Source organism: Mandrillus leucophaeus, unplaced genomic scaffold (genome assembly GCF_000951045.1).
Source record: "Mandrillus leucophaeus isolate KB7577 unplaced genomic scaffold, Mleu.le_1.0 Scaffold125, whole genome shotgun sequence".
Lineage (NCBI taxonomy): Eukaryota > Metazoa > Chordata > Mammalia > Primates > Cercopithecidae > Mandrillus > Mandrillus leucophaeus.
This window is the reverse complement of record NW_012100876.1, coordinates 3,055,858-3,070,552: the sequence shown is the minus strand read 5'-3', so window position 1 is coordinate 3,070,552 and position 14,695 is coordinate 3,055,858. Positions and strand designations below refer to the sequence as shown.

At 37.8% G+C, this 14,695-nt stretch overlaps 1 protein-coding gene across 1 annotated transcript in view; it reads left to right on the top strand.

The window, feature by feature from the left end:
• Window positions 1-2,113: 2,113 nt before the first annotated feature.
• Window positions 2,114-14,695, top strand: part of LPCAT2 (lysophosphatidylcholine acyltransferase 2) — a 76,764-nt gene continuing 64,182 nt past the window's right edge. The window contains exon 1 of the mRNA XM_011971911.1: window positions 2,114-2,773. Within this exon, the coding sequence (XP_011827301.1) occupies window positions 2,603-2,773 (171 nt within the window). The 5' untranslated portion in view covers window positions 2,114-2,602. The remainder of the gene's footprint in view (window positions 2,774-14,695) is intronic.

Sequence of the window (14,695 nt, the reverse complement as noted above, 5' to 3'; positions counted from 1 at the left end):
ATAATATCCTCCTCCATTAATAGAGTGCTTTCTATGTGCAAGGCACTTTTCTTGTATCACTTAATTTAACCTTTCCAACCACATAAATAGAAAGAGGCTATTATTAGTTGAATCTTATTGATGAAGAGACTGATGGCTCAAGAGAAGTGATTTTTCCAGGGTCCCATAGCTATTAGGGACCTACGAGGCCAAAGGATAGCCTAGCAGAAGAGCTTTAACCCTCAAACCAGAATCTCCACCACCCTCTGCCACCCTCAAAACCGCTCCTGCTACCCTCCCCCACCCCCACAACCATGCTGGGTAAACACAGCTAGGGGAGAAATAATGTGCTTGCTTCTAAACACAACTGGTATTAATGGATAAGCTCCTTACTCCTTCCCTACCAGTCTACCCACCCCTAATCTACATAGAAATTCTGGAGCTACTGCTGAACAGAAATGGAAGGCCTGGGGTTTTTCTGAGGCCCTTTCTGGTTCCGATAATCTGATTGATAGTATATTGCTTCTGGCCTCTTATGATGGGGCTGGTGAGGAAGGTGGGTAAGGAGTGAACTCTACAGGTGACCTCCTCAGTGAAACTGATGTCATTGTTTCTCTCTCTGTTTTTCTTTTTTTGACTCGGAGTCTCTGTCGCCCAGACTGGAGTACAATGGCGCAATCTCGGCTCACTGTAACCTCCGCCTCCCAGGTTCAAGCGATTCTCCTGCCTCAGACTCCCAAGTAGCTGGGATTACAGGTGCACACTGCCACACCCAGCTAATTTTTTTTGTATTTTAGTAGGGATGGGGTTTCACCCTGTTGCCCAGGCTGGTCTCAAAATCCTGAGCTCAGGCAGTCTACCCACCTCAGCCTCCCAAAGTACTAGGATTACTGGCGTGAGCCACCGCTCCCGGCCCCATCTTTTCTATCTTTTATCTTCCCATGGCCTGCCCCTTCTGGCTCAGATTCTTTTTGTTTCTTCTTCTTCTTTTCTTTTCTTTTTTTTTTTTTTTCTTTTGAGACAGCGTCTTGCTCTGTCACCCAGGCTGGAGTGCAATGGCATGATCATAGCTCACTTCAGACTCGATCTTCTGGGCTTAAGCAATCCTCCCACCTCAGCCTTCTGAGTAGCTGGGACTGCAGGCATGCAGCAGCACAGCCAGCTAACTTTTTACTTTTTTTTAGAGACACGGTGGAAGTGGGGGGTCTCACTTTGTTGCCCAGGCTGTTCTCGAACTCCTGGGCTCAAGGGATCCATCCTCCTCAGCCCCCAAAGTGCTAGGATTACAGGCGTGAGCCACAACACCTGGCCTGGCTTAGGTTGTTGACAGTTGGAAACACATCTTTCTGTGCAGGTATCTGGCTAAAGAGTCTCAAGGGTCTGCCAGTCCCAACTTGAAGACCCCCTAGACTGGGGAATCTTCTGTCATGGTTGTAATACACTGTTACTAATGTTACATTGAGAGAAAAGTCAGTGGCATAATAATGCTTAAAACATGCCATTTCTTCAGTGTTTCTCTATGAACACTACACATGCATTATTTTATTTAATCCTTGCTACAATTCTATGGAGTTAGAATAAATCTCTCATTCCTAGACAAGGAAGCAAACTCAGGTTAAGTGACTGACTCAGGGCCACACATCTACGTGGTCGGGCTGGAAGATTGTGAGATTCAGAGGGTAATTTTGGAGAACCCCAGGGCTCAGACTCAGATTTTCATCCTGGCCTTCCTGCCTGCTGTGAGCAGAGTTGATCAGTAGGGATGAGTTGATTATCATCTCCTTCCTTTAACTCTCAGCCACTCAGGGTTGATCAACTGTTCTCAGATAATGGGACAAACCCCTCCCCTCCCACCCCCACGAGCACCTACATAGGTCCAAACAGGCTTGAACTTCCTCAGTGTGAAATGGAGCCACAGCCCAATACATTTCCCTTTTCTGGTCAGGTTCCTCATCTAGCGAGGAGGGCAACTGTAATTTTTGCCTTTTCCGGTAATAGTAGCTCAGTTTTCCTCTAGAGGACCATCTCTCCCCTGTCAGTCCATTATGTTTTGAGTGAAACAAATTCCACTCCTAGTGCCATCATGGGTGTATTAATATTAGTTCACTTAATGGAAGAGCCCGGGGGAAGTGGTTGCTCAATGGCATTACTGGATCCAAGTTCTGATTATCTGAGAATACATTTATCTCTATTTTACAGAAGGCAACTGAGGTTCATGGAGATAGTGATTTGGCCAACGTCACAGGCCCAGTAAAAGGGACTGAAAATCCAGGTCCGCCTGACGCTAAAGCAGGGAACTCTGCCTAGTGTCTCTCTGTGGAGTGTTAGGGATCCTGGGGTACCCTTCAAGGTCTTGGCTCTGAAGGAAAAGCATTCCTCTCCGAGGACACAGGCTATATTACCAAGGGGGTGGGGCCAGATGCCTGAGGGGGTGTGGCCAGAGCCTGGGGCGTGTCAGAGCCGAAGGGGCAGGGCGGCAGCAGCTGGCTTCTAGGTAACTTCAGCGCCTGCGCAGAGGCTCCCCAGCGTCGCCGTAGGCTGGGATTCTAGTGGGTCTTCGGCTCAGTAGTGGCTGCAGCGCCCGAGTAGGTCGCTTCGGCCGGGTTCCACGCCCGGCTCGACCATGAGCCGGTGCGCCCAGGCGGCGGCAGTGGCGGCCACAGTGCCAGCTGCCGGCGTCGGGAACGTAGGGCTGCGGCCACCCATGGTGCCCCGTCAGGCGTCCTTCTTCCCGCCGCCGGTGCCTAACCCCTTCGTGCAGCAGACGCATATCGGCTCCGCGAGGCGGGTCCAGGTGAGGGGCGTGGATCTGACAGGGGAGGTGGTCTGAGGGGGATGTGGGTCTGAGGGGAGAGGTCGTCTGAGGGGGGCCTGGGTCTGAGGGGGGTCCAGGTAAGGGGTGTGGGTCTGAGAGAGGAGGGCGGCCGAGCGGGGGCGTGGGTCTGAGGGAGGGAGGTGGTCTGCGGCGGGCGTGGGTCTGAGGAGGGAGGTGGCCTGAAGAGGACGTGGGTCTCAGGAGGGAGGTGGCCCGAGGGGAGCCAGGGTCTGAGGCAGGTCCAGGTGACCGGTGTAGGTCTGACAGGGGAGGGCGGTCGAGGGGCGCGTGGGTCTGAGGGGCGTGTGGGTCTGGGAGGCAAAGGAATCAGAGAAAGAAAGAGCAGTGGATCTGAGAGAAGAGGAATTTTGAGGGACCGTGAGTCTGAAAGGGGCAGAGATGTGCGTCTGAGAATTGAGGACATTTAGAGGATGGTCTGAGCGGGCACAGGAGGGGAGAAGATGCAGGGAAGATGCGGGTCTGAGAGGAGGATCCGAAACAGGAAGAGACAGAGCTGGCTGGTGGCGCAGGCTACAGTCCATGCCCCAGAAGGGAGAAGGAATCTGAATCTGTGACAGAAGTTTCAACTTGAGTTTATTAGAGTGTAGTGGGAGGCAGATCTACCACGGGAGAGTAGACTTGAAGAAGCTTTTTTTTTTTTTTTTTTTTTGCCTTAGGAAAGAGAGAAGTCAGTATGGGATGGATAAGAGTGAGGCAGAAGGCAGAAAGCCCAGGTCTGTGATTAGAACAACAGGTAAGGCTGGAAAGATTTAGCCGAGCAGGAGCATGATAGAAGGTGCGAAGTCAGAATCAAAGAAAAGGGACAACTGAGTCAGCGTAGGGTGTTCAAGAAGTTTTGGTCCAGAATCAGTCTTCACCTAAAAATGTTTCCTAAGTAGAAGCATGAGAAGTAGTAGCCCAGACTGTTTTCCATTGTTAAAAATGGCTATGCTGTTATTCACAAAGAAAGTTTCCTTTCCTTTCCTTTTTCTTGTAAAGGGTTCCTTTTACTATTGGCAGTTGCACTCTTTGGACTTCCTCTTTGTTGAAATTAGTGATCAGAGAACAAGATAGGCCCTGCTAACCACATTTGTCCTGTGTGTTCTGCAGGGGGGCAGGGGGAACAATTTTGAAGTTTTCATGTCCATCTCACACATTACTTTGGATTTGAAGTCGTATAATATTTGCAATCAGCTTGTATGCACTAACACCATTGTCTTCTACAGTGGGGGAAGGTTAAGTGCAGAGCTAAGCAACACAGGTGGCGGCTTGAGTAATGGTAAATGGGTGTCTGGTTGAAGAGGAATGTGAGAGAGGAAGAAGATAAAGAATATGGTAATACCGCTTTGTGAGGAAATTAAACGTTTAAAAATGTGATCTTCATGTCTTTAAATGAATAGATATTCTTTTTGTGTCTTGACATTCTGAAACATTTGTAAATACATAGACCATTGTTCAATATTAAATTTAGTCTGATTTAGTTAAATCATACTTAAATGAAAATATGCCCATCTATTTGACTTCATATTTTGGAAAGAATCAGAATGGAATGTTGATAAATATTTATATTGAACCTATAATAAATTATTAAGTTTTTCCATCACCTGGTTGGTTACTGTTTAAAGGTCTCTTCCAAATAACTCTCTGAGAGATATAGTATAATGGAATGATAGCTAGTCAATTATAGGACCTGGTCATTTATTAGTTGTGTGACTTTAGCCAAGTCACTTAACCTCTCTGAACTACACTTTTCTCGTCTATTACATTGGAATATTAATAACTCAAAGGAGGGCTAAAATTAAGTGAAATAATCTGTTATTGTTTGTTGATCTTAATATTGATAATATTGATAGTTATCCTATTTATTTTCTAGAAAGTATATACTGTACTTAAAATTTACTACTTGGATTAAATGGGATTTAACAAAGTCTGGATATTAAAAATACTTTTTAAATTTATATAGATCAGAGATACCAAAGAGGTTTCAATGGCTTGAGTCATCTGGGTAAAGGGAAGATTTGAATAGGCATGGTAGAAAAACAATGTCCATATTATCCAGTTTAAAAGATGGACATACTTTCATTTAAGTATGGCTTAGTATAATTAATTTAGGCTAAATTTAATCTTTAATGGTGATCAATGTCTTGCCTAAGGACTGTTGTCCTCACATTTCAGTAAGGAAGTTAAACAAATAAGTACAAAAATATATAATCTCATGTTTTAGTAAGTGTAATGAAGGAAAACCAGAGAATAACACTGAGAGGAGGCCACCCAATGGAGATGACATATTATCAAATGGAAATATGATGGGGAATTCTCTTAATTTGTCAATGAGTTAACTCAAAATTGATTTACTATTAAGCACTATTATTTGTTGCAAACCTTGAAGATGGCACAGAAAAAAAAAAAGTTGCCTAATATTTCGCAACTTGTTCAGTTAAAATCCATATGGGTTGCTCAGTGTAGATATGAGTGACTCTTATGCTAATATACTTTAACCTCATTCCAACTCTTTCTTCAGGGTCTATGCTATATGGTCCTTTCTTTCAGTCAAGATTATTTCTTGGTCTTTTAATAATGATACCTCTTCAAAGAGAATCTCAGCCAGTGACCTACCAGAGTGACTTGGGAATTTGAGTCATCTCATCTTTCTCCACAGTACTCTTCCCCAGTATACCACCATACTTCATTGCACCACCATTCAAATAAATATAACATTATCTAAAAATAGTGTGCTTACCATGTACACAGAGCTTCAAGAAAAATCTCCTGGATCCAAGATCCCTTCTATATTATAGTTCTGAAACTCCTACTCATCTTAAAACATATTCTGTTTTATAGGAAATAAGACTGATAGCAAAGTTTCATTATATTTGTAAGTCAGTTTTCAAGTGAAAAATAATTCAACAGGACTAGTTTTAGTCTCAGGAATGGTGGAGTAGCTTAATGTAGACAACCCTTTCCATGCATAACAATTATAAACTGTAGTCAAAATAGGAAAAACTTCATGAAAGCACTATAGAGCAACACAAATCAGACAGAAACTGGAGGGATTTGTTGCTTGAAATAATAGTTCTGTACTGTGAAACATTACCCCAACCCCCTTTTTTCCCTGAAGGTTGTCACTTGACACCATGTGAAGGGATTGTTAGAAAGCTTCAGTCTTATTGGCCTGATATATCAGAGCACAAATTTCAGGACTATCAGAGTGGCTAAAAATTGAGGGAGGAAGTCCCAGAAAGGAGGAAGCTAGAAATGAGGGAGCCCATAAATTGGCATATAAATTATCTCAAAACGTTGGTCAATTCCTGAACTGTATATTTACAAAGGAGCCTTCAAGGGCCCTGGAGGAAAGTAACAGCTGGAAGGAAGAAGAAACTGAGCAGACATTTCAACTGATAGACACTACAGGGAAGGCACAGTTAGAATCCCACCAAATTAAGAGGACCTTGGCAAATATCTCAGGCTTTACACTGAAACCTCACAAAGGTTATACCATAGGAGAAAAGCTAGTCCTATACCCTAGGACTAAGGCTTCAATCTAAGTCTAAGGGCTAGCTTCAAACAAATTTTCCCTTAAAAAGTATTAAACTAAGGCTTCACAAGGTGAATGCAATCAGCCAGAATTTTACCTACCTACTAGGACAGAAATCAACATTCTTGAGAAAAGGATAACAGAATCCAGAATTTCTGTAATATATCACGCAAAATGGCCAAAATACTATAAAAACAATATTAGACATTCAAAGAAATAGGAAAATGTGACCTATGATCAAAAGAAAAATCAGGCAATAAAAATAGACCCTAAGATGATCAAATGTAGGACTTTGCAGAAAAATACTTTAAATAGCTATTATAAAAATGCTCAAGGACTTAAAAGTAAAGAGTGGCATAATGAATGAATAGTTGGAAAGAGCTTAGCAGATAAATAGAAAATGTAAAAGAGAACCAAATGGATATTCTAAAACTGAAAACTGTTATATCTGAAATGAAAAATTCACTGAATGGGCTCAACAACACATTGAAGATGGTAGAAGAAAGTATTAGTGAACTTGAAGATAGGTTACTAGAAATTATTCAGTCTAAAAAGCAGAATGAAGAAAACTGAGATGAGACATCAGCAAAACTGGTGAAGTAAAGGCCTCTGAAAATTATCTTCTCCATAAAGCAATGAAAACACAAAAAAATGATCAGAATCAACTTTGTCTTAGCTCTGAAAATTAACCAAAGGCTTTCAACAATCCAAGGAGCATTTATTTAAGAGTGCTGACTCTTAGTTAAAATAGTAGGCTTTGTTACAGTTTAATTTTATTCTCATCCCTCATCCTCAGCTCTGCAGTAGCCTTAAAAACCAATGTACTACAGTCATAATGAAAACCAGCAACCTGTCAGCCACTAGAGGGGGAAAAATAGTGTTAGAGCATTTTCAAAGCCCCATTCCCAAGGAACTGTCATTATTGGCCAGTCTGGTGGCTGCCTGGAAGGCCTCATTTGTGAGACTGTCTTTATTTGATTTGTCTTGGTGCTTACACAGTGCAAATAGCCTTTTCTCAAGGGTGTTTGTCAAAACCAATCAGAGGAAAGCGAATGCAGTGGTGCACACCTGTAGTTCCAGCTGTTCAGGAGGTTTATGTGAGAGGATTGCTTGAGCCCAGAAGTTCAAGGCCAGCCTGGGAAAAATAGGGAGACTCTGCTTCTTAAAAAGTAAAAATAAAAAAATCAAAGGCAATTGCTTAACATCACAGCTGCCTGAGACAGTAACAGTTGGAGCAAACAGTAGGCTAGCCAAAAACCTTAAAAGAAAAGTTAAGGGATGAGATGATCATAGGGGACTTTAAAAGCTTTGACATATTCCTAGGAATCTAGAAGGCTGTCCACCTGAGTAAGGCTTTATTCATGCTCAAGGCTATGCACATGTCCTGAAAATATCGAAAAATACCCTAAGCTCTCACCTCTGACTAACCTTGAGGGACTGTACAAGCAGAAAGTGAAGGCTAAGGCAGAGTTGTCATCTGTCACCTGACTGTTTATGATGTGCCCCTATGTGCACAAAGAGACCCTTTGCAAGCATCAGGAAACTTATTGGTTTCAGGTGCTTAAGAAAATCTGTAATCATTAGCTGATTACTAAGCTAACTGGTCAGAGACTTTAACTTTAGTAGCCACAATGACAAAGAATACAAGCTTTACAAATTAGTTTATAAAAGACACTAAACAAACAAATAACAACAAACAGCAACCACAACAAACCCTGGAAAGGGATGAGAATCATTTCCAGGGTTGCTATATTATTTAAGATGTTTAGTTTTAATTTAAAAATTGCAAGGTGTGTAAAGAAAAACAAAGTATAGCTTATAAGTAGTTTAAAAAGCAGTCAATACAAACTTTCCCTGAGGAAGCCCAGACTTTAGTCTTACTATACAAAGACTTTAAATCAGATATTTAAAATATGGTCCAATAACTAGAGGAAACCATGTGTGAAGAGCTAAAAGAAAGTATGGAGCAGGGTATCACCAAATGGAGAATATCAATACAGATGCAATGCGTGTGTGTGTGTGTGTGTGTGTGTATTCACTAGAGGGGCTCAACAGCAGACTATATCTAACAAAAAAGGAATCAGCAAACTTGAAAACAGGTCAACAGAGATTATCTAGTTTGAGGAACATAAAGAAAAAAGATGAAGAAAAATGAACAGAACCTCAGAGACCTGTGGATGCTATCAATCTTACCAACAGATTCATAATGGGAGTTCCAGGAAAGGAGAAAGATGCAGAAAGAATATTAGAAGAAATAATGGTCAAAAACTTAATGAATTTGATTAAAAACACTAATCTACATTCCCAAGGAGCTCAAGGAACTCTAAGAATAAACTCAAATATACCTATATCTACAGATACGTTATGTACATTATGTACAAAGAATCCTCAACAAGATTAATGACTGATTGCTCATCAAGAGCCACAGAGACCAGAAGGGAGTAGCAGGATGATATATTCAAAGTGCTGAAAGAAGACTGTCAATAAAGAATTGTATAGCTAGAAAACTATCCTTAAAATGAATTATAAACGAGCAAAAACTGAGAGAATTTGTCATTAGCACACACATGCCCTAAGATAAATAATAAAGGGAGTCCCTCAGGCTGAGATGAAAGGATACTAGACAGTAACTCAAATTCACGTGAAGAAATAAACAGCAGTGGTAAAGGTAACTACATGGTTAGATGTAAAGGACAGTACAAATGTAATTTTTTTTTGTTTGTAAATCTTTTTTTCTCTTATCCAACTTTAAAAACATCTACATAAAACAATAATTATAAATCTGTGTTGATGGACATACAATGTATAAAGACATAATTTGTATAACAATAATAGCAAATAGGAGAAAGAAGGGAACGGATCACAGTTTTTGTATACTATTGAAATTAAGTTGGTTGATCCGAACCAGATAATTATTATAAGTTAACATGGCAACACTTAGGACAATCACTAAGCAAATACATTTTTAAATATAGCAAAAGAAAGAATGAGGGAATTAAAATGATACACTAGAAAATATTTAACACAGGAGAAAGCAGCAATGTAGACATAGAGAAATTTAAAAAGACCTAAGACATATCGAAAACAAATAGCAAAATGTCATATATAAATCCTACCTTATTAGTAATTACATTAAATATAAATTGATAAAACAATCCAATTAAAATGAAGATTCACAGAATTGATAAAAATACATAACTGTGCGCTTCCTAAAAGAGACACACTTTATTTATTCATTTATTCGTTTACTTACTTAAAGGCAGGCTCTTACTCTGTCATCCAGGCTGGAGTGCAGTGGTGTGATCACAGCTCACTGTAGCCTTGACCTCCTGGGCTTAAGTGATCCTTCCATCTCAGCCTCCTGAGTGGCTGCAACTATAGGCACGCACCACCACACCCAACAAATTTTTGTATTTTTTGTAGAGATGGGATCTCCTTATGTTGCCCAGACTGGTCTCGAACTCGTGGGCTCAAGCAATCTTTCCACCTTGGCTTCCCAAAGTGCTGGGATTATAGGTGTGAGCCACCATGCCTGGTCAAGAGACACACTTTTGATTCAAATACACAAATAGGTTGGAAGTAAAAGATGGAAAATGATATACCATGCAAACAGTAGCCAAGAGAGAGCTGGAATGGCTGTATTACTATCAGATAAAATAGACTTCAAGACAGAAATTGTTGCTAACGAAAGACATAATGATAAGAGGATTGATTCATTAAGATGTAATAATTATAACCATATATGCATCAAGCAGCAGAGTCCAGAAATACACAAAGGAAAAAGTGACAAAATTGAAGGGTGAAAGACAATTCAACAATACGAGAGACTTCAATTACCAAATAATGATAGAAGGTAGAACAATGAGACAGTATCAATCAGGAAATTGAAGACTTGAAGAACACTATAAACAGACTACATCTAACAGATATGTATGTAGAACACTCAACAACAGCAGAAAACACATTCTTCTAGTGCCCATGGAACATTTGCCAAGGTAGATCTGTATGTTAGACAATAAAACAATTCTCAATAAATATAAAGTGGTTAAAATAATACAAAGTATGTTATTTGACCACAGTAGATTGAAACTAGAAATCAATAACAGAAAAAAATTCACAAATATGTTGAAATTAAATTACTTCTAAATAGCCAATGATTCCAAAGTAATAATAAAACAATAGAGAAAAATAACAACTCTAAAAGTTGGTACTCTGAAAAAAAATTGACAAATATTTATCTGCACTGACCAAGAAAAAAAATGAAAGAATACTCAAATTAAGAGAGGACAATATTACTGACCTTTCCAAAATAAAAAGGATTATAAGGAATTATATAAACAAATGCATGCTAACAAATAACTTAGTTCAAGTGGACCAATTTCTAGAAAGACACAAAATACCAAAACTGATTCAAGAATAAATAAAAAATCAAATAGACCTATAATATATAGAGATTAACTAGTTCTTAAAAACATCCCACAGAGAAAAGTTGAGGACCAGATGATTTCAGTGGTGAACTCCACCAAAGGGTTAACAAAGAATTAATACCAATCCTTCACAAGCTCTTCCAAAAAATGAAAGAAGACAGAGCACTCCCCAACTCATTCTGTGAGGCCAGGCCTACTCTGATACCAAAACCAAAAAAGGACATTACAATAAAAGAAAACCACAGACCAATATCCATTGCAAATATATATGCAAAACTCCACAATAAAATGCTAGCAAACTGAATCCATCAACTAATAAAATGAACTATACCATGGCAAAGTGGTATTTATCCCAAAAATGTAATTTTGGTTCAACATAGAAAAATTAACATGAGCACCATATTTATTGAATAAAGGGCACAAGAACATCTTAATAGACACAGAAATATGATTTGACTCACTTTCATGATAAAAACCACTCAATAAACTAAGAGTGGAAAAGAGTTTCCTCAGCCTCATAAAGGGCATCTGTGAAAAATAGCTAACATTATACTTAACAGCGAAACACCAAAAAGTTTTCTTCTAAGATCAGGCACAAGACAAAGATACCTACTCTCATCACTTCTGTTCAACATTGTACTGGAGGTTCCAGGAGGGGCAATTAGGAAAGAAAAAGAAAAGACATCTATATTGGAAAGGAAGAAGTAAAACCATCAAGAAGGCATGATGTTTTAAACAGAAAATCCTAAGGAATGCACAAAAACACTTGGAGCTAATAAATCAGTTCAGCAAGGTGGCAGGATACAAGATCAATATGCAAAAATCATGGCATATTTTTTCACAAGCAACAATCTAAAAATGAAATTTAAAAACAGTTCAATTTAAGTTAGCATCAAAAAGAGTTAAATATTTTAGCAACAGAAGAATTCTGCATTGAAAACTACAAAATATCATTGAAAGAAATTAGAGACGACTTAAATAAATGGGAAGACATCCTGTGTTCATAAATTTGGAAGACTTAAATTGTTAAGATAATGACACTCCCCAAACTGATCTACAGATTAGTATAACTCTTATCAAAATATCAGCTGGCTTCTTTATTTTTTGCAGAAATTGATGAGCTAATTTTAAAATTTGTACAGAAATGCAAGGGACCACAAACAACCAAAAGAATCTTGAAAAAAATAAAACAAAATTGGAGAACTCACATTTCTCATTTTCAAAACGTACTGTGAAGCTACAGTAATCAAGACTGTATTGTACTAGTAAAAAGACAGACATCTAGATCAATGAAATAGAATTGACAATACAGAAGTAAATTCATACATCTGTGGCCACTGATTTTCCACAGGATTGCCAAGACGATAAAATGGGGAGAGAGTAGTTTTTGCAACAAATGGTCTGGGACAATTGGATTGACATGTGCAAGAGAAGGAAGTTAGGTCCTTACCTCATAACATACACAAATTAACTCGAAGCAGATTAAACTACTAAATGTAGGAGTTAAAATCATAAAACTCTTAGATGAGAACGTAAGTGTAAATCTTCATGACCTTGAATTAGGCAGTGGTTTTCTAGATGTACAACAAAGGTACTAGCCACCAGAGAAAGAATGGGTAAAGAGGACTTCATCAAAATAAAACACTTTGTGTTTCGAAGTACACTACAATGAAATTGAAAAGATAACTTACCGAATGAGAGAAAATATTTGCAAATTATACATTTGATAAGAGTAGGGTGTTCAAAACATATAAATAACTTTTAGAACTCACCAATAAAAAGATAACCCAACCCAACTATCCACCCATAATTCTATATCTGATGAAAATATTATTCAGAAATGAAGGGAAAATGAAGACATTTTCAGATAAGAATGGAGGGAATTTGTTGTCAGACCTGCATTCAAGAAATGGTAAAGAAAGTTTTTTGGATTGGAGGAAAATAACACCAGATTGAGACTTGGATATACAGGAAAGAATGAAGAACACTGGAAATGGTAAATATGGAAAGAATGATATAAAACTTTTTTCTTTATATTAATTTCATCAAAGAGCTAGAAAATGTAACCATTTAATACAAAAATTATTGTTTTCTTGGGCTTACATATATTTAGTGGTAAAACATAACAATAAAGGGTGGTGGATGGGATGGAATTGTACTTTTCTTACACTTTCTGTGAAGTGGTACAGTATTAACTCTGAGTACTTCATCTTATGCTAAGCACACATTGTAATCTTGAGACCAACTGCTGACTAAAAGTACAAGAAGGTATAGCTAAGGGGCCATTAAAGAAATTTAAATGGATCACTAAAGAAAAATTTCATGAACTCAAGGAAGAAAACAGAAAATGAGAAATAGAAACATGAAACTGATGGGAACTGATGGGATATATAGAAAAGAAATAGCAAAACAGTAGATTTATACCCAAATACATCAATAATTACATTTAGTATACATTAATTAACATCCTAACTTAAAGGCAAAGATTTTCAGACTGGACAGAAGAATAAGACCTAACTCTACATTAATCCACAGTACATACACTACAAATGTAAATACAAAGATAAGAAGGAAGAAAAGATAATGTGGAAATAGTGTAAGTGTAAGAAGCTGATGTGACTGTATTAATATCAGATAAAGTAGACTTCAAGACATGTCATGACATCAGATATAAGGAGGAACATTTTGAAAGGTCAGTGGGAAAACTTAGCAGCACTTAATGTTTATGTACCTAATATCAGAACTTTGAAAACTTGAAGCTAAAATTGAGAAAACTGAGCAAAGAAATAACTAAAACATAATTGAGGATGGTAACACACCTTTCTTGGTAATTGACAGAACAATCAAACCAAAGATTAATAATATAGAAAACTTGAACATTGGTAACCACTTCCACTGAATTGACATTTATGGAACACTACCTCCAAAAGTACCAGAATATAATTTCAAGTACACATTTAATGCCTACCAACATAGACCAAAGGCTGGGTCATAAAAAATCTCAATAAATATCAAAAGTTTGAAATATTACAGAGCATGTTCTCTGAACACAATAAATTATATTAGAAATCAATAACAAATATATCTGATAAAAATCCACATATTTAGAAATCAAGCTATATACTTTAAAATAGTCCTTGGGTCAAAAATATATTACGAGTGAAATTATGAAATGTTTTAAACTAAATGTGAACAAAAAAGCAACGTATCAAAATTGTAGGATGCAGTTAAAGCAGTGCTTGCCAGTAAACCAATACATTTAAATACAAAGAAAAGAAGAAAGGTTTAAGATTAATGATTTAAGTTTTTACCTTCAGAAGCTGGAAGAACAAATTAAACACAAAGTAAGTCAAAGAAAGGAAATAATAAAGATAAGAGCAATAATCAGTGAAATAGAAAACTACATAGAAAATTAAAATCAAACATTTGTCTAATAGATTAATAGAATCGATTAATGGAATTGATAAATCCTTACCAAGACTGATAAGAAAACAAGAAAGAAAATACAAATTACCAGTATCAAGAATGAAACAGCATATATCATTATAGGTTAAATGGCTAATAAGGGAACATTATTAACAACTTTATGCCAGTAAATTTGAAACATACATGAAATGGACAAAAATCCAGTGTATCAAAAATAGACACAAGAACTGGAAAATATGAATAGCCCTTTATCTATGAAGGAATTTGAACTTATTTTGTATCCACAAATATACATTTAAAGAAAACGTTTCACCAAGATTATTTTACTAGTAAATTTTGTCAGACTTTTAAGAATACAATAAAATCACTCATACAAGCTCTTTCAGAAAGTAGAGAAGTGTGGAACAGTACCCAACTAGTTTTATGGGGCTAATATTACCTTGATACCAAATCTGAAAAAGACATTATAAGAAAAGAAAATTATAGATCAATATTTCTCATGATCATAGCCAT